Consider the following 27340-nt stretch of genomic DNA (forward strand, 5'->3'; position numbering starts at 1 on the left):
TTTTTTTTGTAATTGTCTCTGAGGGAGACTCAAGTTCGGTGGTTTGTCAGAAGCAGAGAGATGGGGCGCAAGCAAATGAGAGATGAATGAATGAGAAGATGATAGTTTGACACACTGGGGAGAGGAGACAGAGAGCAGAGGATGAGAGGAGGAGTTAGCAGTCTGCATCACCGGGGAGAGAGAAGACAAGCACAGAGGATGAGAGGAGATGGGGAAAAGGAGATGGAAGGAGTAGGAGTGGTAGATCACTGCTGAAGGAAATGACATTAGCCTCGGGGATGTAAGGGAAGTCAAGAATAAAAGGAAAGTTAGAAAATGGGGGAAAAGGGAGGGGATATAAAGAGAGAATTGAGCAGGGTGACAAATGAGAATGAAAACTGAGGTTAAAGGTAGTTGAGGGTAAAGTGATTTTATAAAAATGTGTGCGACTGGTAATAACAAGCACATGATAACACAGAGGGGGCACACATACAAAGTCAAGGCTGCTGCCATACATTTCCTACCTATCACTGGACTTGATGTTATTCATGGCCAAGAGCATGGCTAAGTCATACTTCACTCTTCTAGACATCTGTATAACTGTGCCATCACATTATGCTCTGTGCCCCCATTGAGGAGCAAAGGTGAAGGTTTGTCTTTATCTAAATGTGGACACTCCTTGTGTCAATCTAGCTTTCCATTTTATATTATTTTGTGTACTTTTGGAGACCTGGATGAACAATTTTCTTCAGATTTTTTTAAGTAAAAGACATAATTACTGCAAAAAATCTCAAAAGAATACTGTGCTGCACTATTTTTAGACTCACAGCTGACCACTCTGTTTTGTTACAGATGCTGTTTAACATAGGGCTGTCCTCGAAAACCATTCAATGGTTTGAATACTAATTCAGTGTCAGAACACAGACTATCCTTGATGGTTTACTTTCTAGCTTTTGTGATATACAAAATCCCACAAGGTTCCATACTGGGTCCTATTTTGTGTTTAATCTATATCAATAATTTGTGCTGTTATGTTCTTATTACAAAATGTCACTTTGATGAAACCATTTTGTATAGTTCAGCCTCATCTTTGACAAGTGCGATCAAAGAACTGCAATCTACTTTTGATGTTGTTCAGAGGAATCTCTATGAATTGAGACTTATACCAAATCCTGACAAAACTAAAATGATATGCTTATCAAGGTCAAAGAGGACAGCTGATGGTGTTTATCGGATTGTTACTTATAATAATAAGGTGATTGAAGGAGTCTTAACCTACTGTTCTCAACCTGTTTTTTTCTAGAGGACAATCTGTCTTTTAAACACCATTTCGAATGTTATTAAAAAAAAAACAACTTACCATCAGGTGAAATCAGGTTTCCAATATAGAATTGAATGCTGTTTCTCTTTCATGTGCTTTCATCAGCAACTGATTAAGGCTGATATTTTACACACGCATGCAAATTCTTCATCCTTGAAAATATTCGCTTCTGTGTAGTATTGCGCTGTGATTTATGTCTGATAATGGCTTCCGCTCACATCACTGCAGTTTGTATGATAAAGTTGGCTGTCCTCTTAATACAAACACAGAATGGAATACTGGTACATATTTCTTTATAACACCATATTACATGATCTGTGTCCTAAATTATGTTTCCCACTGGCTCCTAAAACTATAAGTAGCTGCAACCTTCTTTACACAGGCAACTGACGTATTTGATTCCACGAACCAGCATTTTTGTTAGTAATTAGTGCTTTGGTGTCAGGTACAGAGTCACCTAAAACTAGATATATTGTAATGATAGGAGATTTTAAAAACAGGATTAAGGACTATTTGACCACATTGAGACATTTGATCACAACTTTTAATTTAATTTTCCAAACTACCTTTACAAAATGACTAATAAATTTACCTTGTACCTTGTCACATACACATTTGGTGACTGAATTGAATTGTTTGCTGTAGATTAGTTTTAAGTTTGTTGCTTGTTTCTTGTATGTTACATTTTTTATACTTTCTGTTTAAAGCTGCTCCCGTTTTATTTTTACTATGTTTGATCCTTTACGTGAAAATCTAAATGCTGCTGTTATGGCCATTTTTGAATCTCAATAGGAATATTCCTGGTAAAATAAAGGTTGGAAAAAAAAAGAAAAAAATGACAACATTTTTGGTATAATGTTATAAAGATGCACTAAACTTGGTGAGAATATGACATGCTGCAACCTTTGCATGGCTTGCCAAGCTCACCGTTCACCTAAACCCATCTAATCTTTTCAGATCTCAAGGCGCCCAGGGGAGTGAAGGCTTGCAGTTTCAGAATTCAGACCACATCTTTCCCTGTTACACTCTCTCTTTCATCCCTAAAAAAAAATCCTGTCCTTTTCTCCGCAGCTCTCTCAGCACTCCACCCCTCCTTCAACCTCTCTCACAATTCCTCTCCTTCCTATGCGCCGTCTGTCCCGTTTTTACCGCTACCCCTCCCTCACTGTTTACAACCTTAGCCCTCTCCTTGTGTTTTCTCCCCGTCGTCTCACCCTCCCTTTTTTACTCTGCGTGCTTCCCCTTCTCACCCCTATCTCTCTAATCTCCCCGTGGGGCTCTTGTCATTGTGAAAACATGATCTGCAGCCATCAAACAGCCTATTATACACTGCTGCATTCTCATCATGCTCTCAGTCCTCCCTATGGACCCTGCACATACAGCCTCGCATACAGAGCGTCTACAGCTCCAATAGGACATGGGCCTGCATCCAAAATCACCTGGAGAGTTTGACACTAAGCCTGGCATCCCCTGAATGCTGAAGCTATCGGCTTCAAGGTTTAATATACAGAGAGTGGTCATCAACATATATACAAGACGAAAATCTCCAAAGGCCAGATTTCGATGATGGAAACACTAATGTATAACTGATGGCTAGCTCTCGCTGTTCAGGAGAAGGAAACGAGTCGGCATCATCAAAACTAAGTAGGCTATTTCAAAAACCGCCTGTCCAACTGAGAGGGCACAAGGAGAAGCAGCAGCAACTAATGGCTAGCTGCTCCAGCTGAACAACTTAGTATGCTGTGGAGGAAGCACTGGAATGATCCCTTAAGGGCCCAAACATTAGCGCCATGTTTATGCATAGTTATTGGCCTATTTATCCAGTTGGTTTTGTGTTAACCGAGGAGGGAGTTGGACTGAATGATCATATTTACCAGCGCCTGTGATGCCAAGAAAGGCTCCGACATGGGGCAAAGGCGGTCCAGTGTGTTTATATGTGCAAACAGGATGTGTTTTGCTGCTGCATAATCTGTGTGTGCTGCAATTAATTGAGCTGCAATTACAGGAGTAATGGAGACCTAAAACAAATACTGAAGTACATCTGAAAGGATTAGTCATTAGTTAATTGACAATGAAAGTGATGAAAAAATGAATAGATTGTTTGGTCGACTGTTAGAAAATTACTTTGATCATGGATCAAACGCTGCAGTAAATTTTTGCAGCAAAAACACCAAATTTTCTCTGGTTCAGTTTGGACTGTTGTTCAGACAGTCTCGAGGACAGCACCTTCTGCTTGATGAAATAAACATGGGCAAGTGACAAAAAATAAATTGCAAAAATATCAGCAGATTTTTTTGAAAAACCAGCCCCCAATTGAGAGAAAACTAAATTGCAATAGTTTTTAAATTCATTGTTTGAAACTATACTATGCAGGATTTACCTAATAAAACAAAGAAAAGACTCGTGAAAGTAATCCCTCTCAATCATACCTTGTGACGCAATGTGTCTGGTGTTGTATTTATCTGCACAAACCCTGTCCTCTGCCTGTATTTGCTTATTTTCGTCTCATTTTGCTGTGGTCTGGACGTTCCTTGGCTCTGCACAGCTCGCGGGTATGTTCAGGAATTTATGAAAAATACAGATCAAGTTGAAGCAGTAAGTATCGAAGAGAAGGTTCCGAAAACTGCAGGCACTAACAAGATGACAAGGGAACTCTACCTAATGTGTTTTTCTCCACGCCTTGTTTCCTACAAGGAGCCAGTGTCACCACCTGGAGAAAAAGCGCCGCACCTTGCATCTTTTTTGAGAATGTTCTGCTTTTTTGCTTTTTTCTTCGAGTTGAAAACGCTGTTTTTTTAGCTAAGCTACAGTCACAACATAGACAGATAAGCCTGTCTGTGGGAGCAGATAGGCCAGCAGACACTGGATGTTGCTGGTGTGTTGTAAGCTTGTTGTTACCTGTGTAGTTAAACTTTTGCTAATGTAGCGTCTTGTTAGCTTACTAGCTAATGCTAATGCAGAGATATCGTTGTCATAGAAAAAAAGTGGTCGTTTTTAAAAATTGAGAGATGATGGATGGCATTTATCATTCCTATAATTTCTAGCCAGACTCCAACTAGAGCTGCTTACATACATAGCATCTTAAACTCCTGAGCCAACAGACTCTTCCTGCTTTTCTCTGATTTGTATCATTACAAATTTAATATCTTTGGTTTGAAAATGTTACCTTAAGTATGTGAAATTATGGTTCACACCTTTATATATATATATATATATATATATATTTATATATATATATATATATATTTATATCTGTTGAAATTTATAGATTTAACGATGCATGCTGCAACACCACTCACTTGAAAAATATGCTGCTACTGCAAATGCTTGTTGATGTTTGTACAAGTTTGACTGTGTGAGCCTGTATACATCTCTGTATTTCCATGTGTGCTCTCTCCTCAGTACCTGCAGTAAGCAGTAGGTATGACCAGGGCGTAGCCGACACAAGTTCCCCCCAGGCAGCTGCCCAGCTCATGGAACAAGCTGTGGGCCAGAGACTCCAAAGGCAGCACCACCAGCAGAGCACTGAGAAAAAGGCCATTGGAGGGCTGCAAAAAAGCAAAAGGATCAGAGTCAGTTTCATTCATCACTTACAGCTTGTACCGCAGCAATCAGACCCGGCTAATTGGTGGTGACACTTTGCAAGACAGTTACACAATACGGGACTGACACAGTGTTATTATCGCAGGACAAAACATGACAGGACCTAACTAAATGGAGACACAATGCAGTGTATGACAGCAGACTAAACATACATCACAAGGATCCATTCAAAACAGGACAATTACTGCAGTGTATGAGCCTGCACTTTGTGGGCTGCCTTGAGTCTGTAGAATAAAAATATTACAAATCTATCATCTTGTCATCTACTTGAAGTTTCATTACTCTAGATTGGTAAGCTTAATGGTTTATTAGCAACATTCTTGCACATTCCCTTTAAAGCACACACAAATAAACATAAAGCAGATCTCGAGCTTCAAGACACTGTAAGCGTTTAACTGCAATCATTTTTTGTCTCACTGTGATGGTTTGCAATGCAATTTAGCCTCCTCCAAAAGCTACTCTGATTTCATAGCATGGTGATGTATCTGAGAATGCAGATCAATACCTGCATGGTAAAGTGGAACCACACTCGAGTTTGCATAATATATTGAACTGCCTAAGGTATGCCTGAGGTGAAAAATGTCTTACACTCATTAATTGAACTTTTATAAAGTTGTGTACCCCTTAAATGCATAATACCATATTCTCCAGCACTGGAATATTATAAACAGAGAAAGTACAACAAAGCATAAGGAGGACTTCACAATATAAAGCAATCTAATAATTATTCTCACAGATTGGGAAATGGTTTGCTGTAGATGAGCCCAAGCAGTTGGAGAAGGGAGGGTTACGCCCATTTTCAAAATGCATGCATGTTATCCCTATGGCCTACGAAAGTCCAAAAATATTAGTAAATATGAACACCTTTCTCAAAAATCTAAAATTGATAGCGCTAGAACTCAAATTTGTGATGTCACAGAGTATAAAGTCTGGAGCTGCTTCATGAAAAATGCATTGGGAATTTGATGACACTGAGAGCACCCAAGGGAATGTTCTGAGTATACGGGTACATTTTCTGTTTCACGACTGAGAACACTACAATAGAACCAAGCCAAAGAAAAAAAATGAGAACAGGACGGATATCTCCTTTCGAATCAACATAGCACAATAGAGAGAGCAGCGGAAATTATTACATGTACCTTCGCCATTGCAACCGTTGTAGCAGGCGACTTTCAATATAAACTTCTTGCAAAAAAACAAACTTGCAGAAAGCGAAATCACTAAGGTGCGGTTTTGCAATAATGACAAAAAAAGTGCTTTAGTAGTAACATTACATTTTTAAATAATATCTGTTACTTTTAAAATATCACCACATCTGTTATTTCCCTGTTTCTTTGGTTGCCTTGAATTTGTTTGAATGCTTGTTGAAACGCAATGTGTTGTAGCTGCCTTCAAAGAATGACTGAGAGCTGCCATTCAGCGGGCACCTAAGAAGAGATTGCGAGTATTAACAAACTGAAGAGCCAGCATATTATTTTTCTACATCTAATTTAGTGAATTAAGGATTTATTTTAACCATTGCAGACCAGGTGAATGTTGGAACAGTGGACTATCCCACAAGGTGACTAACTAAGATGGTTTGTTGAGTTTTATTATGTTTCTGTTGAGTTCGAATGAAGTGTGTTTTACGATGGGTTACCAAGGCAGTAAAAGTAAGGTTAGTCTTAATTCAGTAAAAGTGAGAAACTTGGATTGGTGTTTGGTTGTACTTTTCTGTTTATTAAGAAAAATAGGCGCAAGAATAGACAAAAAGAGCATTCTCAAGTGTGACACACTTTACGGCCCCCCTGACGTGTGTTTTCATGGAAAAAAATAACAATCATCATTTTCTATTGTGCTAGTCACATTACATGGCAAACAGTTCAATGCCATTTCCACCCATTTTATATCTGTGATTGAAGCTCATTTCAGTTTAAAGAGGAAAACAAACATTTTATGGGTCCATAAAATTAGGCTCCCATTTATTGTCTGTCGAGCAGCAGTAGACTTTGTACTTGATGACAGAGTAGCTCAAGTTCACAAATATTTCTTAGATTTTCCTAGACCATGGAAATAACATATTGGAATTCTACATTTAGGTGGTGTTGCCCTTTAACAGCAGTGCATTCCCAGGTTGACTTCTGATTGAAAAAGTAATTTCTATACTGCACCAAGACACTATTCCACGTTGCAGTTAGTCCACACTTTCAAATACATTTCCAATCAGATTTTTGAAAGAAAGCTGTGATACATTATCAAAAATAATCTCTTTGAATGGGAAAAACTTAACATGGGTTTTCCATATAAATTCAATGAAATGCAGTAAATCCACCACAAACGATGTCCTTAAATATTTGCATAGAGTTGAATCAACACCTCTCTGAATATTGTTTGTTTCAGAGGATTTCTTTATCGCTGAGATTGCATGAGACTGTGCTAACGATGCTCTCATTTGATGCGTGAGAGTTGTGTAGATTTAGATGTCTGACCACATATTACTATTTTCAACAGCACAGGCAAATAAAACACTGTGAAACATTAAAGCACACACACAACAAGAGCTTAACACTAACTTTCTCATATGCGAGTGCAGACAGCCCCCCATTTTCTCAGGCAAATTTGCAACTGACATCAACAATGTGCAGATCTCAAATTAGGACTGAGGCCCACGAGACTCTTACAAGGTAAACGTCTAATAAGGCTAAATAAGTTATTGCTGCTCTTTATGCAAGTAGATAGGGATATTAAAGTGCTAATTAAATTGGTTCCACATGAGAGCAGACGTGCCTCAGCTTGGGGAGCAACTACTAACTACACACTGCCACTGACTTCTCTTACCAGAGTTTATAACATGGGTGTATAATATGTTTATAGAGGTTTTGTCATGAAACTCAAAGTGCTATAGCTGTGAGAGTAAATATTAAAGCAGCTATGATGTATGAGGTCCATTAACTTCTGACCTGCTGAACGTACCTAAGAGGTTTTTCAGCAATATGACATGACTATGATGACGCTTGCATAAAAAAACAAGCCGGACTTTGATGACGTTGTGAAGGAGCGGTTAAAGTATATCTGACCTGACTGAGGCAGAGATCATCTTTACAGACGAAGGAATGTATCAAAGTTTTATTCATATTACCTAACGTATTATATTATGTTTTATCATTTTATTATACAGCTAGTTAGTCAGTTACATTAATTTGCCAACTTACATTAGCATTAGATGAGCAAACTAACTAACTGTAGCTAACGTGATGCGGCAAATTCAGTTACAGTGTGATGTTATCTGCGGTCAAAACAATCAAGCTAAAAATAACTTAAGGAGTGTTTAATGTTGTTGTAATGTTAAAATGTTGCCATAGGCATCAGTGGCTGGTGAAAGGTGGTCGGCCGGTCCCTTGATCTCGCGAGGCCCATGGGTGGTTTAATTATATGGAGGATTTATCAAACATTTATTGTATCACTATTGAATGAAATTACATTGAGATAATTCTTGTTATCATTTTATGATAAGATACTATATAAGCTGAAGCAGTAATAATCCCCCTACCTGCCAGGACACAGCTCCCAGTATGACCGTTGACAGAATACTGAAGAAAACCAGTCGCTCTGAGATGAGGCAGAAGTGTCGGATGCCCTTGGAGGCCATGACTTGGTTGAGACTCCGGCTACTGGATCGCTGCGCCCGCCAGGCCTTCTGACACTCACTCAACTTGGTGTGGAAGCCCCAGATTGTCATCAGCAGAATTACGTGGCAGATGGACCAGAAAAGGCCAAACAGGCAGAAGCCGGGGATCACCAGATACCACAGCTCTAAGTGGCCAAGCTACACAAGGCAAGAGTACAGTGTCATTAGCCTTACATTTTGCAACTGAGCTATAGAAAACACCATCATCATTCTAAAATACTGTTTCATAAGGGTGAGATATTGTGAGATTGAGTTTGAAAGTCACACAGAAGCCCTACAGTCTCACATAATGGAAATGTCAATTTTCTTACAAGACAATTTTTGCAAAATGCTGAGTATACCTTCAAGGCAGCCAAGACAAAGAAGGCCAGCTCAGTCACACTCAGTGGCAGCAGAGACAGCCTCCTCCACACCCTCCCCAGGGAGAGCACTGGTATCCAGCGCTCGCTTGGCCCCAGCCCACTGAAGTACACATCCAAGATGGGCTCGCATAGCAGCCTACCCAGGTAGCAGCCTAAAGCATAAGGGTTGGCTGCGATGCCTAAGGCCTGGAAAAACACAAGCGATGTAACCAAGGCAAAAGTGACAAGGTTAGGTAAAGCCAGGAGGGATTTCATCCTCAGGTCCACAATGAGAGCCCCCAGGGCCACCACCAACGCGATTATGGCCACTGATTTGTGAAGAAGCATGGTTGTGCTGGCAATGCCAAATCCCAGGAGCTCCAGTAGCTCAGTTGATGTTAGCAAGGTGGGTTTGTAGCGGATGGAGTGGCATATTCGCTCTGTTACAGCCCATATTGTTTTCATGACAACACTGGCTAACAGCAGATAATTGGCGACCAGTTCCTTGACATTTGAATCCAAAGCGGGGCTGTTGAGAAAGCACAGAAGGCCGAGCAAAAAGCCAAACCACAGATGGAACAAACTGAGACTGGCTTTCTCCATCGCAAAGTAGTAATGGAGGATGCTGGCGATCCCCAGGACAAACAGGCCTAGGATGAAGATGACCAGGATCATCGGTTCCTTTGTCACCTCCCAGCGTACATACATGCCAACGCATACTGCCACGAGGAGGTTGAAGCTGGACAGGTAACCCAGGCAACGCACTGATGTAAACATGTCCACCTCTTTGGGTCCATCGACTGTCAGCTCCTCTTCCTCTTCCTCCCGATCCATGGCTACTTTGAGAAAACTCAACTAAATACAGTCAGTTTCTTCTAGTCAGCTTCTTAGGACTTGGACAGGTTTGCAAATGGAGGACTACGCCTCTTGATGACATTCTCCAAAATCAACCCCTGTGAACAATTCAAAAAGTGGTGTTACTCAAATATCTATGATTATAATTATCAATACAATTGTTCAATTGTCAGGCTATCCAGGTTCATATATCTCACACATAGTTTTATCATCATTTAACATTATACAGAGCTAATAAAATTATCCTAGGAGGATAAAAACAGTGGTAAAAACAGTGACAGTAATTGAGTACATTTATTTGAGTACTGTTCTTTAGCACAGTTTTTGAGTATCTATACTTCACTTAAGTATTACATTTTTGGAAATGTATTACTTTTACTCCACTACATTTTGACTACAGCTCTTGTTACATTTGCTTTGAGGTCAGCAGATTTTTTCTTCTTTTGTAAAATGCATGAAGTCCATAAACTGTGATCATTCAAGATGATGTTGTTTACCTCTACCTTGTTCATACTCAAATTGGGCACCTCAATGGTAGAGACAGACAGAGAGAAGAGGTCAAGCTGCTTCACATTTCCAACAATGCTGTGTAATATTAGTTGAAATAATGTATGCACTGTCCAGAAAGCAGACAACACGTTTGGTCCAAATTAAAATTGCTAAATGTTCAGATTCTCCTGTGAGTCCTGATGTTGTTAATGTTTGTTTCGATTTCAAGTTTTAAATCTCTTCATATTAAACAAAGCATAAATGATGGGAAAATAATGATAGTAATTATAATAATTTAATCTTGCCTAGAAATTATGACTTCTTTACTTACTTTACTTACTCCTACAAGCAAGTCAGTGCATTCAGTGGGTTGTTTAAGAGTCATTAGCCTCTATATTAAGACAATATGAAAATATACTCTGAAATTTAAAAAATATATAAATATACTCTGAAAACTTAAATATTTTTAAAAGCAAGAACTTTAACTCAAATAATAATTTGTTTCAGCAACCTTCACAGTATTATTTGACCAGGGGTATCTCTACTTTGAATCAAATAAGAGAGTACTTTGTCCACCACTGGAAACAAGTAAGATGCCGTGTAATTTACGAGACTTAATAATAATAATACGCAGCAAAACAGTCGAGTTACACGAATGAAATTATTTTCAATATATCAACTAGATTAAACAGTGACTGCGGCGCGTCACAGACAGTTTTTGACGATGTGGCACCGGAAAGTTTGCTAACTTCCAAACTAGCTATTAGCCTCCCTGCTAACTTTCCGTTCTCAGTCAGCTAACTCGCTGGTTCGAGCTTTAATGCTGTCGTTTTAGCCGTCAACAGAACAACTATATGCCCTTGCACACACGGCAGTGTAAGCACGGTAAAATAAAATTAGCAAAAAATGTCTTAATAGTCAAAATGTTGCTTACATGTTGTTTGTTTGGATGACAGCAGCAGCGCTTCCGGATTCCAAAGTACGGTATCGCGTAAGGGTCATAACAGTTAAACCTTCGCTTTTCAGCCTGGGAATGCATGAATGAAACCATGCAATGAATCGATACAATTTTACACTACATCTGATGTACACGAATCACATTAAATTTAACTTGAGATCACGCAACAGAACCTCAAAAAGCGTTGACAACAGTCTAACAGTCATGCTCTGCCAGAAAAATGATGTGTCTTAAGTCTTTTTATGAGGCTTCATCCATTTTTAAATCTTGTTTTGTTGATTTTGTTTTGTTTTGTTTCACATGAACAGCACGTAGATGCTGCCTGGAATGTGAAGAATGTAGGCCTATATGGACAGAAATAAGCCATGAAATAAACAGCTACTGCAATTATCAGAAGAGCTTATTATATACATTTTACATTACTGTATCTGCTCAAGTTATAAGTCACATAAAAGGTTTGTTTGATGTTCATGGAATATGTGATCATCAGTGTTGTGAAGTTTACTTTTGTAATGTAATAGGTTACAGAGTAACAGTTACCTTGTTAAATTTAATATGAAAACCATGTGTAAACCACATGTAAAACTATTTCAATGACTAAATCAAAGTAATGCGACTTCTTACATTAAATTACGTTATTACTTTATTCATTTATAAGGTGAAAAATGTCAATGCTGAAAGAAGGCATTGTTGCACAGCAAAAACATGTAAAGCAACAGGAAGAATATTTAAGTACTTTTTACAGAAGACAATGATAACTGTAACTGATTACATTTACATTTAATGTGGTAAAAGATTAATAATAGCCCGCAAAAAAAAGAAAAAAAGGTGACATGACTGTATATTGGTTCACCCAAACATTACTGTATCTTTATTTTCAAAAAGGTATAAATAAATTGTATAGAGAATGGTGCTGTAATTGCAAAAACATTTTTTGTAAGTCTTAATTTTTTACAACATAGAAACAGAAAAGAGTGTAATGTAAGATAAATACAGTACACTTATAAGGTAGCCCAAACTTCAACCTTTAATTAAGCACAGACTAATGTTTTTTTCTCTTTGTTTCTTTCTTTGTACATCAGAAATTACTTGTCATTGCAGGATATGCACAGGTGGAACTAATATCAATAATGAGGGCTCTGCTGGACTGCAGCAGTAATTAGTGGCTCAAACTTAAGACAGATTGCAAAAACTCATCAAGCCAAGACTGTTGTTTTTAAATACTGTAACTGGCTTTGAGTACGATCAACCTCATGATGTTACTAAGGAAATACAATATTCATGAATCAACTCTTCAGATACGTACAAAAATAAGTCATGCATGCCTGCTGTTGGGCATGAGGAGCTTCAGTTTATCTGCACTACTAATGCTTTTTGTTACAACTGAATTCCCTGAAATAGTGGATAAAGCTTTAAAACAAATTATTCTGAAAATAAAATACTGTTTCATGGGTAGCATCTGGACAGTGCTCTAAAATTATCAGCAGAATGCCCTCAACAGTAAAATGTCAGTTTGTGAGTGCATATTTCTGACTATTCATCCCCAATGAAAAACCTTTTACTCGCTCCAATCCTGCAACTTGCACCACAAAAGTCTGTATCATGGGCTTTGTAGACCAAGATAAACCCATTGGCCTCTAGGATAAGAAGCCTATTTACTGCAATACTGAGGAGAAGCCTTTTAAAAGGTTTATTTAGGATTTTCTACTGATGCAATGTGATAAATGTAACGATCAGGGGAACATCAAGAAGCGGGCTTACTCAATTCCCTCAGGGTATACGAAAGAAACCTAATGCATGCATGTGTGTGCATTTTTTATGCTTGTGCTTAGTGTGTGTGTGTGTGTGTGTGTGTGTGTGTGTGTGTGTGTGTGTGAGCGTGTGCTGCTTTGATCAGATGTTGACATAAAGCATAACAACTGGGAACACACGATGCTTTAGCCCCCTCGACTGCTTACGCACACAGCTCTCTTTCCATACAATGTTTATGGCTGAGAGTAAGATGTAAACACTGAATTACAGTGATATATTTGTCCCGTGCAACAATCTTTAAATTTTAATTCACCGGGTAAAATGAAATGAAAGCCATTTTGAATGGCAGATCCTCTCTGGATAATGCTAACGAAGCCAAAAGAGTATTGTTTTTTTTGTCCAACAAAAAATATTTCCCCAGCGGTGTAATAAAAGCTTGTGTAAAATCAAGAGCGGTGATGTTGTACGAGAAGGGCATCAAGTTCACTGTGTAAAAATCACATTTCTTTGCTGTCTGTGTTTAGAAATGAATAGTGTTTTTACAAATCACATGGTGCAGTGCTGTTTTAGAGTTGATAATTTCACTTGCACTTATGTGCACTCAAACCACATCTTAGCACAGCTTAGTTCTGTAATATATGAAACCTCAGTTAGGAAAGGCATTCGTGTATGAAAGACCTCTGCATGACTTTGTTAGAAATGTTTGAGTCAATTGAATAACCTGCTTTCAGTTTAATACTGTGAGCAGAAATGTATTAAAAATGGTGCCATACAGAATATTTGGGCTTTGCTAACAGATACTGTATGTAAAATCAGGACACAATGTATGGATTTTTTTAAAACAAAAACACACAGCCCCAAATCTTTGACTTGTGTCATTCATAATTTAACTTTTTACCATATCCCTTTGAAACACTTTTCTTGTCCTGCTTTCAGATGCCTTACACACGAATTTAAACCTTTAAATCCTGATCAAATTGGTGTGACTTCTTTCAGAGACATGGGAAGAAAAAGACAATGAGCAACTTGTTCTAACTTGTTAAAAATGTTCCAAAAATTGCAAGAAATTAGTAGATTTCGAAAATTATTTTTAAAGAAAAAGCAACGGAAAAATGTCCAGCAAAAAAAAAAGGAAAAATATTTGAAATCTCGTTACTAAATCATAAAATTTTTTTAAGCACTTCTTTTTTTACCAAGTCTTGTTTGCCTTGTTTGTTTGGTGTTGGTTTTTTGCACTAATTTTCAGGTAATTTTGTTGTACTTTTTACTGATTGCTTGCTAATTTCGTCGCTCATTACCTTCTTCCCATGTTTTTAAATGAAATCAAATCTGTGCAGGTTTAGAAAGGGTTAACTTAGTCTATAGGCTACAGCACTACATGTTAAGGAAATAACAACAATAAACAATTAAATTGGACAAAAAAAACCCCAAAACAAAACACTGAACTACATAGCCTACTTACTTAATGTAGAAGCACAAATATCAGGTAAAAATTACTAAATCAAGAAAGTCTGCAATCTCTAAAATACAGGTAGGTAAAATGCTCCACTTCTGAGATGCTCCCTGTGTGAGGTATGACAGCATGCAATGGACGAAACAAAAAATGGGAAGCAGCCATGGCAGCTGCAAAGCAGTGCATTTGTGCTGTTGGAATGGTCACTCCCGGCTCTCCTATCATCAACATGGCAGCGAATATAAGAAAAACTGGGACTGATTTATCTTGTAAAATGCCTAACTTTTGTGGATCATAACATTTCGAGCATGGAATTAATCTGCAGATGCTCAAGTTCAAAATAAGGACCAAACTTTAATTTTTGAGCCAAGATAGATTTCAAAATGCAGCCCACAACAGACTGTGAGGCTTCTTATTTTAGCTGAACAAATTTTCAGAAAACTTGCCCCCCCTACCAACCGGTTAAGAGACGTGAGGAGTCAGCAGTCAGTGACAGTATAAAACAGTCAATAAAAAATATTTTTCAACAAATATGGATCACCACAACCACACAAAGTCCTTGATCATACAGCCCTAGATATGCTCACAAAATATTAGGCCGATTGGTCCAGCGGTTTGCAAGATTAGCAGTGAACATACAGACAGTCACACTAACACGCACAAGTACGCACACACTTACGCCTAGTGGAGATAGCAACAGTGAGCTGATTGATTGACTGTTATCCAATCACTTCTACCACTATGCAGTAGGAATATTACAGTACACTGTAAAATCTGACAAGTTCACCTTATGTAAAATAATCTTGGAAACAAATTGCCTCAGTAAAGTATTTATAAATAATCTACACTTACGTTGACTACATATCTAATTTATAAGTTTAATTAAAATTTAGCTTTATTTACTTAATTTGTGAAGTTGCTGCAACTTAAAAATGACAAGTAAAATTAAATTGCTCTTTCCAAGTGTTAGCAACTTCAATAAACCAAGTTGGTCTGACTTAACTTGATCATCACAAAGAGGATTTTGCCAATGATGAATTTAGGAGATCTTCAAGTTCTGTTTTGTGATCATGTTTAGGAATAAACAAATATGACTGATTAGTTTGCAACCAACAGAATACATTTATATAGCACAGAAAACTTGGTTTACTTAAGTTGCTAAAACTTAGAAAGATTGATAGAATTAAACACCTCATTTTAAGGTTGCAGCTACTTCTCAAAATTAAGTAAATATTCATTTTAGATAGACTTAACAATGAGATATAAAGTCAACATAAAATAAGTAATAGCTATATTTACTTACCTTTTTTCATTTTATATTATACTTGTCAGATTATACAGTGTAGTGTGCCAGTTGGTAACCTGGAAATATAGTCCCTTTGGTTCAAAGCTTACAAAAAATCTAACTCGCACCAGCAGTTGCAAATTTATTCACAAAAGGAAAGAGGTCTACAGTATGTGTGCATGTCCACTGAGGTGTAAAGCAGGAGAATAACATCACACATGGAGAAGCTAAGACAAAAGATGAGGCAGCTACTTATAGAAGATAGTTTTAGTTGATGATGACCAAGAGGTCATTAAAGCCTCTGTTAATTCCTTCCAACATCCATTTATTTCTGGATAAAGAAGATAAGAAATACGATGAAAAAGTCACCACATTTATTCAATTAGGGCCTTAACATTGCATTCATGCATAATTGAGGAATCCGGTGTTATAATAATTTCCCCAAACTGTGGTGTGTGTGCAGGCGCCGGTATAATGAGCTATCACTGAGAAGACAGGCGCACAACCTGATCAGAGCTCCGAATGCTGCAGATATGATCTCATGAAGGTTAAAGTGCGGAAAGGTCTTCATGAATACACAAATACACATACAGAGAGTGAGAGGGAGATAGTTAGATTTAAAATGGGAAGGGTAACATGAGGATAGGAGAGAGAGAGAGAGGGAGAGGGAGAGAAAGAGAGTACAGGGGGATATAGGAGACTAAAGGAGACAGGTTCATCTGAATTATGCAGAGGCTACCTTCATTCTAATGTCAGACACACCTCCACACCACCTGCATGTGCCTGACTGCGCAAGACTGGCAGATTTAAACACATGTACACACACACACACACACACACACACACACACACACACACACACACACACACACACACACACGCGCCATTACACACATGTTCACACTTATGCTAGCCTGATTTATAAATATTAATTTACATTTGTATTCTAAAGTTCAAATAAGTATTCAGAAGCTGTTCACTGCTACATTAATGTTTGGGCTGAGGTAAGACATGATTTCCGACCTCTGCCGTGAAGGTTGAACACACTGCACAGTCACCTTGACACTGGCAACCTTCAGGTTATCGAGTGTCAAGGAATGAGCCTTTCCGCGTCAAGCACTTACGCCAAAAGCACCGTCAAAGCAGTGCTATTTTACGAGTTCGAAATGCGAACGGGCTGTGGCTACCCTCTGGGCCCTGCTGCGTAGGTGGCTTTATTTTAAGCAGAAAAAACCCTTTAGCATTGTTAACTAGCCTATGTTAGCACCACTAGCCATCCTGTTACTGCTAACTGTGCTAACAGAGCTAATAGTGATAACATAGTAAACAAAGTAGCTGTTGTTACTTTAGCTTTACAAAACTATAAACATGTTGGTTTGTACAAGAAAACCATGAAATGATGAAATGTTTTGCGGTAGTTTGAGCTCTGAAACCATTTATTTTCAAAATAAATCTCATGTTTCACCAACATTTTGGTGGACATTCAGAATTCCACAGGTCCCCTGAAGTAGCTTTGGAAAGTTTAGGATAGAATTTAAAATTCTTTTAAATGGATTTGAACAATGTATCGCCGAAACACAGGAGCTTAAGAGGTTAAAGGGTAATGGTGTTGGTGTCATTTTTTAAAATGATACCCAGCCCTTGGATACCCTTAGATTTTGCTTCATTTAATGGAGGGCGCTGCTTCCTGCATTGGCACAAAATGTTGGAGGTAACTCGTGTGCCGCAGAGTCATTGTCCAAGTACAAAGAGTCCTGTGCGTGAACATGAGCTGTGATTTGAAAAGCCTTCAAAGAGAAGAGGACAAAAAAATAAAAAATCTATTTCTACTCTTTGGGTCACTTGGGATTTCATCTATCAGAATTTGTCAGCATCACTGAGCAAATGTCTGATATGCAACCATTTAATTACACACTACCTCTCTGTATCCTTCATCTTGATGCTGCGGAGTTTGGTTCAGAGGAATTGAGATAGAACTAATTTTACATAAAAGAGCCATCTTTGAATGTAGGTCATATGGTGTAAGGTGCACCGGCTCATTGGCCACATGTCGTTTGCCAGTCAGGTGATGGGGTGCATCAGCATCCTCCTTCATATGCTGTAACAGTGCGAGACACACGCGGGGGCCCGCGGCCGCCAGGAGAGGTCTGTTCAATCACGGTTTCATCTTCAGAGAAATCAATGTGATGGAGCGCTGCACCCAAAGTGGATGTTAGGGGAGGCAGACAGCATCAGAAGCCTAAATCAAAAGCCGCCGGTGCTTAGTATATCCATCAAGGCTGAAATGAATTTCGGGGAAAAAAAGGCCTGCGACTTGAGTCAGAGGGAGAGGAAGGGGAAGAGAGGTTGATGAGGGAAAGAGAGAGAGAGAAAAGAGGGATATAGGCAGATAAGGCCACGAGACGTGTTGACTTTTGCTTCTCCTGAAGGGGAAGCAAATGTCCTTTCCTTTGAAACAGATTCAAAGATAAAGTTCCATTGGATGGTGATGTCAAAGACATCATGAAGGAGACGAGGAGAGAATAAGAACAAGCAGAAAAAATCGGAAAATATTAAAGTAATTTTCCGTCCTCCTCTCAGTCTTCGCCAACAGCAATATTAATGAGGTCCACAGAGTTTTTTTTTTTATTTCCTGCTAAGACAGGAGGCAGTATTGCACAGAGAGGATGTAAAAATAAATCCCCCCTTTGCTGATTAATGCTGAAAGGAAGTGAAATCCACCACTCACAGTCACTTCTTGCTCAAAAGGCAAACCATCTTCGCAGGAAAAGGACAATGCCTCATCCGTCAAGACGTTGTGTCACTGTGCGGGGATCAATTCAAACTATTACGTTGCTTCATCCCCTGTCAGCAGCACAGACACGATGCCAGCGCTGAAGATGAGACGCAGTGAAGACGTTCTTCATGTTGCTGTTACAGTAGTTGAGGAAGTTGTTTGGATGAAACAGGAAAAGTGAGAATGAGCCTCATGCAGCAACATTTTCTGAAATGTATCTTATACTTTCTCTTAATAATCTTTTAGAGAAGTCACAGAGGTGAACCAAACTTTCTGAACCATCAAAAATTTGGGTTGAATGATGATCATAAGTAAGCTATTAGCACAGTCAAAGCCCCCTAAATAGCGTTTAAGGTGTGGTGCTGTGTGCAAAGGCTCTGGCTCATGCCCAAGAAGAGGAGAGATGCCAAGTTCTGCAGTAGTAAAAATTGACTTCCTGTTGAATAAACTTAAACAAAGTAAACATGATTTTGGAAAATCAAAAAAAGAGAATAAGCCAAACAGATGCTGTAAATATCGTGTCAGTAGCAGTGATGAAGGAAGTATTCACATCCTTTACTTAAATAAGAGTGCTGATGCCAAACTGTGCATGTTTCTTTGGTAAAAAGTATGTAAGTACAATCAGGAAAAATGTATTTCATTATTAAAAGTAAAAAATAAATAACCAAAATACGAAAACATATGTTTATATACCTTTTTTTTTGCATGAGGCCAAATGTTTCTCTAATATGAGGTTTCATGAGAAAGAGAAGGTTTGTTTGATATTCGCTTACACCTGAAAAGTACAGAGACATTCTGCTTCTCCACGAACTTTGACTATAATGACCAGTTGAGGGCAATCATACATTACCAATCTAATTTAGTCCTTTGCCTGAGATCGCAAGAGTGAAGCGGCAATGACTTTTTAATAACCCGACCTGTTCAGTCCCACTGAGCTGTGACGATGAAAAGTCTGATTCATTAATTGTGCCGACGGGGGGAAAATTACAACTCAAATAATGAATCTGTTTGTGCCATTGTGAGAAATGCTGTACACTCCCTTGGAGTCGCCTGTGCACCTCCACCGAATGGATTTTCAGTCTGTGATCAACGGTGCTGATGATAATGGCATTGTTCATTAAACACACATGGTTTCACAAATGAGGGATTTGACTTCTATCTCTATCGGCGAGCTTTAATGTGCTTGTGTTGTAATTGGCTCGGATTAGTCAGCGGTTTGTCAAGTGTGAACGCAGTCCAGTTGCGCTCGCCTCCCCTCGGCAGATGGATCCCAGACAAAGATTTGGTCAGTTGATTTCCCTCCACTCTGTTCTGCAGTACACCCACACCAGCACAAAGTGGGCTTGTAGAGGCAAATATGCCAGAGAATTGGAGTCTCACTGTGCTTTCTCAGGTTTAACAAATCAGCATCTGTTGGCCAGTCTGCCAGCCAAAAACCCACTGACTCCAACCTAGATAACAGAAAGAGAGAAGGGAAGGGGGCTGAGGGCTGGGAAATAGAGAGGAATCATCCCACTGCTGAAATGTTATTTGCTGAAATGTAGGCTACAGCATTAAAATGTTTATGGTACAATTTCGCCCATAGAAGCTACAGTACCTGTGGCCTAAAAGTGATTTATTTTTTGGGTCATAGTAGTGGCTCTAGGGATGGCAATGTTAATTTGTCATACCCCCACTGTGGTCAAAGCTGAAATATTTCAGCAACAATTGGATTGATTGCCCTTAAATTTTGTACTGATGTTCATGGTGAACAGAAGATAAACCCTGATGATGTTTCTGCCAGTGAAAACATGAGGTTGACATTTTTAGATTGCTGCGAATTTGCTTCAGATATTTAAGGTCCCTAGAGCAGTGGTGCAGTGAAGGACATACCAGGGTATCCCCACCTCTTTCTCTAGCCATTTATAGTATAGCCACGTATCAGCTCAAAAGCAATTGGAATACGCTATATAGGAGTGTATACCCACCTCCTTCTTGGAAACTTACCCATCTATAGAGTAGTACACTCACCTCATAAACTACCACTACAGCACTGCCCTCTAGGATCAATTCTAATGACTGATGATTCCTGATGTAGTGACCAATCATCAGGTCAAAATCTGACCAATACTTTGGTAATATACTTTGGCAAATTGTTTGCTAATTCTTATAAACCTGTGTCTAACTAACTACTTATATTGCTATTTGGTTACTGCCCAAGTCACTTATACTAGAAGGTCAAGGCTGTGTGCACAATTATTACACCCACACTCTCATTAGCTGCTCCCTAGCATGGTCACTCATCACATCAGTGGTTGTGTTTTAAGCTTTGTTTAAGAAATTACAAAAATCTACCTTCTACCTTCAACCCTCTAACCTCTATTAAAATGTTTTCTTTAAAACATTATTGTAACTTGTAGATAACGTTAGCCAATGTTGAAAGAACGTTCCGTGTTGGTTGGGTAGTTTTTCTAAACTCCAAAAAGAGCTAATCTTAGATTAAATTAATCCTTCTTGGCGCAACCCAGCAATAGAGTGATAGCGCACTGTCACCAAAATAACCACTACACCCTACAGTGATGACGTAGTCTTTGTGGCATGTGTTCTACAAAATGTGTCCCAGACTACCTTGTCACAGTAATACCAGGTATAAACAGGGCCTCAGTCTCATTAGAATACAGTTCATGCTAAGAGTGACGATGTTCAGGCATCCTGCTGCCGATGTCACACGAAACATAGCATTTTGTCATGTATTATTGAAAGTAAAATATAGTCACATCAGGACAAAAGCAGTCAGAGTAGATGAACACCCTTGAGCGCTTGCGGCCCGCAGTTCTCCCCACACTACTGTTACACAAACCTTCACAGGAAACACTGTTCACCAGATCATCTGAAGTGTGAGAACTGAGCAATGGATGACTCATATTCAGAGACAGAGGACTGACTAAGTGTCGACATTCAGGATTCATATTGGTGTGAAGAAGGTGGTGTAGTTTTCAGGACTGTTAATGAATATGGTGAGTGTATTTGTCTGGCAGAAACCAAACTACTGAACCAATCTGCTGACCAAAAAAAAACCCAATGAAAAACATGTTTATTGCTAGAGACATAGACACATGCTGTTGTTTTTGAATGTATGCTCAAATGTTATGAAAATGCTGCTGTAAATGTGTCATCCACAACTAGTGGCGGCACCAGGGTTAGGACACCTTCTGTGCCTTCTGAGCTGATGATTCACTCCTCGGAGTGCAGCTTCACAGAAGATACTCGCAGTACTCATCATCATCATCTCCCTGTCTCTCTCCATCACACTCTCTCTCCTTCATTGTGCCACTCATGCCATTTCTGTGTCACTCCTCCTCTCGCTTGCATCTCGCTCTTCAAGTCATTTGCTCGCTCTCATGCTTGCTCTCTCCGTCTTTAATATGGCACACATACACGCACGCTTACACAGTGTCAAGGTGAGTGAGTTAAGTACTTTCATGCATCATTAGAGCAGTGATAACAGCACAGACATAAAGAGAGAGATGCCTGATTGGCCTGAAAATGACTTCTAAAATACATTAACTGCAATAGATTATTATTTGGGGAAATGTCATGTAAATGTGTTTACAGTATAAGCTTATTTGAGAAATGAGAAACAGTGAATGAGGCCTGTGCTAAGTAATTTGTACAGTCAGTTTTGACAGACAGGAACCTATATGCAAACTTTATCATGAAATGTAGGTGACGAAGAATACAAAGAACATGTTGCATGGATTTTTCAAATTAAAAATACTGCATCTGTCAAAATCAGCTACAACTAATGAAGTTTATAGTGACTACAGTCCCAGCTCTGTGTATGCTGTCTCGAGCCTAGTCCACATATACAAGTGGAATATCTGAGAGCTTCTTTTTTTCTTTTTAAGCATAGACTGTATAAAATAATGGATGTAGCTACTGTGAAGTCACCCATTAATTTGTGGACAGCCGTTTTGAAGTGATGAGTTTAGCATTTTGGGTGTTGGCATCGTGAATTTTTGGAGTCGACGTGTCGCCCCAGCCCAAATTTTTTCCTTTCTTTAACCAGGACAGTTGCATCTTGGTTTTAAGCCCCTGAATATTGATCTTTTGTGAAACTCACCAACGGTAAAGATTTTCAAAGACTCAATTTTTTTCTCACCTTGCTAACAGGACTTTTTAAATGTTTACTCATAATCATATAGTTAATCTTTCACTTTATAGAGTAAGAGACACATCAGAGTGCACCACAAAGGTTACAGCCACAGGCAGCCATCCCTCAGGTTTCTGAATTGGCAACATCGACTTCTTCTTTTTTTCTCTTTGCATGATTGGTCGACATGGCTTTAGGGTTACTTATATAGCAGCTTGTTGGCTTGTCATGTTCTTGACAGTACGTCAGTTCTGTTTTTGTGTTATCATGGACAAAGATTTTTTTCTTTTTCTGAGAACAAAGGAGGAACCTAATTTTCAAAAACATACATGTGGACTAGGCCTTACTGGCATAGGTTACTAACACACATTAGTGGAGTGTTAACTTTATCAGTTACACCTGTGCTTGTTTTGCTCTGACAAAACCTCTGCTGTGAAAATGACCCATTATGTTTCAGAAACTCTGTACAAACCCTTCTCTTCATGGCCTTTTTAGTGACTGAAGTATTTCAAAATGGAATACAAATATTTTTGCACAAATGCATAACCTGAATAATGTCATCACAGCGCACATGTCAGAACATTATGTGACGTCACATAATGTTCTCCGATCCACATCCATATAAATTCAAGCTAAACTACTGGTGCTGCAAAACTTGCACAAATGTGTCCTCACAGCAGCCTCGCTGATAAGTTAGAGCTTGGAAGTTCCATTAATTTAAACACATTTCTCTGAAGTCAATTTTTTTATGACAACTATTTCACCACAATTACCCACTTCAGCTACACCTAAACACTGTACTTGACACAGTACAATGAACACAAGCTACAGCCTAGACGGAAATCACTTCATGAGCACCACCTGTGTAATCTGCTCTGCTACAGAAATAGTCCTCTCTGCTGTAGTCATGGAACATCAAGTCCTATCAAATCAGTGAGGAACTCTGTTATACAATATGAGACACTACCACTGCTGTCAGATCCATCATTTAATTGCCGAGCTGCATTTCTGTAAACGCTAGTAAATAAATGCTGTTAATGTCTTTATTTGTTGATATTTGTATTTTCTTCTCATCCATCATTTTAATATAAAGATTTTTAACGAGGGAGTCATGGAGATGTCAATCAAACACGCCCACACAAACCTGATAAAAAGGTCTAATTAAAGGAAATATGTGAAAATACCTGTGTGGGTGATTTTGTTGGACAGATTCAGCCATGTGCCCGAGTAATATGAGGATCTGTGTTCAAGGCAGTTTTCTTGACTTTAAACATTGATATTTTCACATTAGCTAGTTTTACCTTTGAAACTGCATTTGAAATCTCCATTTGCAAAGCTAGCACCAGTCTCTTACAATGTTAGTCTGTATCCAGAGACATGGGACTCTGTGAATGGATGTCCCCATTAACCCCTTGAAATCTAAGCAAACTGGCTTGATTTCTTAGGCATGAGCAAGGAAAGAAGAAAGGCAAAAATAGCATGAAATGAGCAAAAAGTACAAAAAATTACCAGAAAATTAGTAAAACAAACAAACAAATAATAAGAAAGTAAGAAGCAAAACAAAACAAACAAAAAAGCAAAGGAAATGACTGGGAAAAAATGCAATAATATATAATAATTCTGTAACATAATTTTAAAAATGTGACATGAAAATGATAAATATAGCTTTTCCCTAGCTTGTTTCTTGTTTCCCTAGACATTTTAATCCATCCTTTTAAAAAGAATTCAATAAGAAAGTGATGTCGCTCCAAAGGGGTTAAGCTACAAATATGTTACACAGCTATAGCATATATTTTCCAAATTTTAGATCTCAACAGAGTGCTGCTGTTATGGCTTTTTTTTTTTTTTGTTGGCCGACACCAAAGTATGCATTGCCCTGGTCTCCTCGTCAAAAAGCCTATGGGATATTCCCATTTGATTTTGGATTTTTGCAGACAATGAGCTATAAGGATACTTACATGCTTTGTTCAGCAAGATAATCTTCACAAACCACTTTTTTTGTTTTTGAGATGTAAATCTCAAAAAGTAAAAAGCTAACAGATAAACGAAATACATGACAGTTGCACGACTAATGTTGCCACTACAACAAGGCTGTGAAGCAGTGTTCGGCATGATGGCATTTTGTGTTCTTATTTAGCAAGTTGTTAGCAACCAGCTTTTTTAACATTCATTAAGCCTTCAAAATTCATAAATGGGGTATTTATTGACAGATGTTATGTCGCAAACCAAAACATGGTTTTAGGGCTCATTCCTGCTCCAGTCTTTTTACACAATGCTGTCAGAGAAAAAAAAAGTGCAGATGGTTGTTTTGTATCACTGGATATTGATTGATAGCTAGATGTCAAAACTTTCAGCAGTCTAATAATAGTCAGTCTTACTAACACCACATTCTATGTCAGGGAGAATCACTCTTCATAAATGCAATACTTTATGTATTAAATGTCAGCCCTACTGACGGCAGGGGCTGACAACCAAATATGCACTTCACTTGCACATTTGGCTACAACACGTCAACAAAAATGTAATATCTAGTAATATCACCCTAGTATTTGAAAAAAAATGACAGCAAATAATGGCAATTTTCTCAAAATCAGCTTTTCCATCAACATATCTCTGATCCTAAACTACCACAGAAAATGAGCTTTTTATAGGCTCTGAACGCCAGTGTGCTTTGCTTGAACCTTGCAGCTGACATGCCAGCACGCAGTTACTTTTAAAAACAAGATTAATGTAAGTTGACTTATATCAAGGGAGTTGAGTCCCCTTTGCTGAGTCTAAATATTCCAACTTGTGCGTATAGGGCATAATTTCTCAAACTTTTTGTGGAAACTCATTATAAACATCAAGACCGAAATGCTTACTGCTCTGTGTAGGCTGCCCTCACATCACGAAGATTCAGAGGGAATGCTAAATAAGGTAATTAGGCTTGGGAATGGGCCAGTGAGTGTTATTATTTCATAAGGGGACACATTTTAAAGTAGTCAAATTACTAGATGTGTGCTGCCTGATACAGTACATAGATATCATTAGTAGACAGTGATGGTAATCATCAGAGGAACCCATGATACAATATTACCACAATGCTTAAGTCACGACAGTATTGGGATCTAAAACATGTTGCGATATGCTGAGTATTGCGATAACACATCATGTAATTTATTACCTTCTTTCATCTGCAAATTATGTCCCCAAAGGAAGACTCTATCAACATTTGTTTTTCTACTAATATAAAGTTTTCAGTGAATTCATCTCACTTTATTTTTATTGCAACAAATATATCCAGTGGATTGAAATAGCAATTGATTTTATTATACTAGTTGGCTTAAATTTGTATTTGCAATATTAATAATTTATGTAACAGGACAGGGTTCCCGCACATTTTCATTGATGAATTTTCAAAGCTTTCCCATAAAATTTCACCTCATTTCCATGACTTTATTTCAGCAGTATAAAATGGGTAAGACTATATGGAGATGCCGTTTTACGTTACATTATTGAACAGATACTTCCCAGACATTTTCAGATACACAAACTGCTAGCAGCTGCTAACTCCAGTCACTCGTTAGATATTACCTCTGCCAACTAGCTGCATGTGCCAAAAACCGTCACTGTGCAAAACATCAAGGCCAGGCCCATTTTTTGGAAATAGAGAATCTAAGATACTAGAGATGTCAACAATTCAACATGCTTGGAACAAAATTTTAAGTTCTTGTGCATGCATTTATTTCATGTTAATACACATGTCTAAAAATTATTTTGCATCTTTGCCTGAACCTGAGCATACACAACACCTTGATACATTTTTATGAACATAATTTAAAGAATAACCAAAACAATGTATGTACAAAATTTTTCTAAAAAAAAAATGTAATGAATTCCAAATTATTTCCAGGCCTGGAAAACTGTTGTTCTAATTTCATAACATTTGCAGGACTTTCATGACTGTGGGATCCCTGATAAAAATGATTAAAATAAAAATAAAATATTGATACTTGCCGTCCGTGTCCAGATATGATATTCCCACACAAAACTATCAAGATACTATCCTGTATTAATTTTTTTCCCCTACCCCTATTTGCACGTAGACATTGCTGAGTTTAAAACAATCTATTCTTTATGCTTCTTTAATTGCCCACTCCATTTTTGGATTAAATCATTTCTATGTACATTTTAAAAAAGCCCTCTTATTGAGCCATCCGTGCCACTGTCATCGTCATTTTAGCTTGAAGGGATATTTCTCAATTGTATGCATTCATGCAGGTACTGTATGCATAATTCACAGGCCTACACAGGACCGTTATGCGACCTCCTTTTCTCTGAGTCAACAGCACATCATAAAATGCTCAGATGTGCTGTCAGAGCCATTTGCAGTGACACATGAAATTGTCCTGAGTCATTCTCTTTCCCAAGCTTTGAGTGGCATTAGAAAAGGGACGCCAATCACCAGAGAGAGCGAGAGCAAGCAACATGTTGAGCTGTCGCCCAGGCAACCTTCTATCACGAAAAAACCTTCGTGAAACAGCTGTTGCGATCTTGTGTGATTAAGCATGTGTTTTAGTCACCGTGAGCTCTCAGCCTAATAACAAGAGGTAGATCAGGGAATTAAAAAAAGCTGTAGGAGGAGGAGGAGGAGGAGAGGAGGGTGAGGAGGAGGACGGAGAGAAAAGACGAAACATTTTTTGTGTCAACGGAGTGATCACTTCTCTTAGACTAGATTAGTGGAACACTT

The 27340-nt window shown here is 38.4% G+C and overlaps 1 protein-coding gene across 2 annotated transcripts in view; it reads right to left on the reverse strand.

Moving 5' to 3' along the window:
- tmem168a (transmembrane protein 168a) overlaps nucleotides 1–27340 on the reverse strand; it is a 43634-nt gene that overhangs the window by 7462 nt on the left and 8832 nt on the right. The window contains exons 1-4 of one of the 2 annotated variants that reach the window (XM_042511516.2): nucleotides 11190–11293; nucleotides 8912–9864; nucleotides 8433–8708; nucleotides 4706–4848 (exon numbers count right to left, since the gene is read on the reverse strand). In XM_042511516.2, the coding sequence (XP_042367450.2) occupies nucleotides 4706–4848; nucleotides 8433–8708; nucleotides 8912–9745 (1253 nt within the window). In that variant the 5' untranslated portion in view covers nucleotides 9746–9864; nucleotides 11190–11293. Of the gene's footprint in view, nucleotides 1–4705; nucleotides 4849–8432; nucleotides 8709–8911; nucleotides 9865–11189; nucleotides 11294–27340 lie in introns of those variants that run through there. The other variant, XM_088072646.1, reaches the window with a different exon arrangement.

This window comes from Plectropomus leopardus, chromosome 22, assembly GCF_026936395.1.
Source record: "Plectropomus leopardus strain MGB_pleo_1.0 chromosome 22, ASM2693639v1, whole genome shotgun sequence".
NCBI classification, from domain to species: Eukaryota; Metazoa; Chordata; class Actinopteri; order Perciformes; family Serranidae; genus Plectropomus; species Plectropomus leopardus.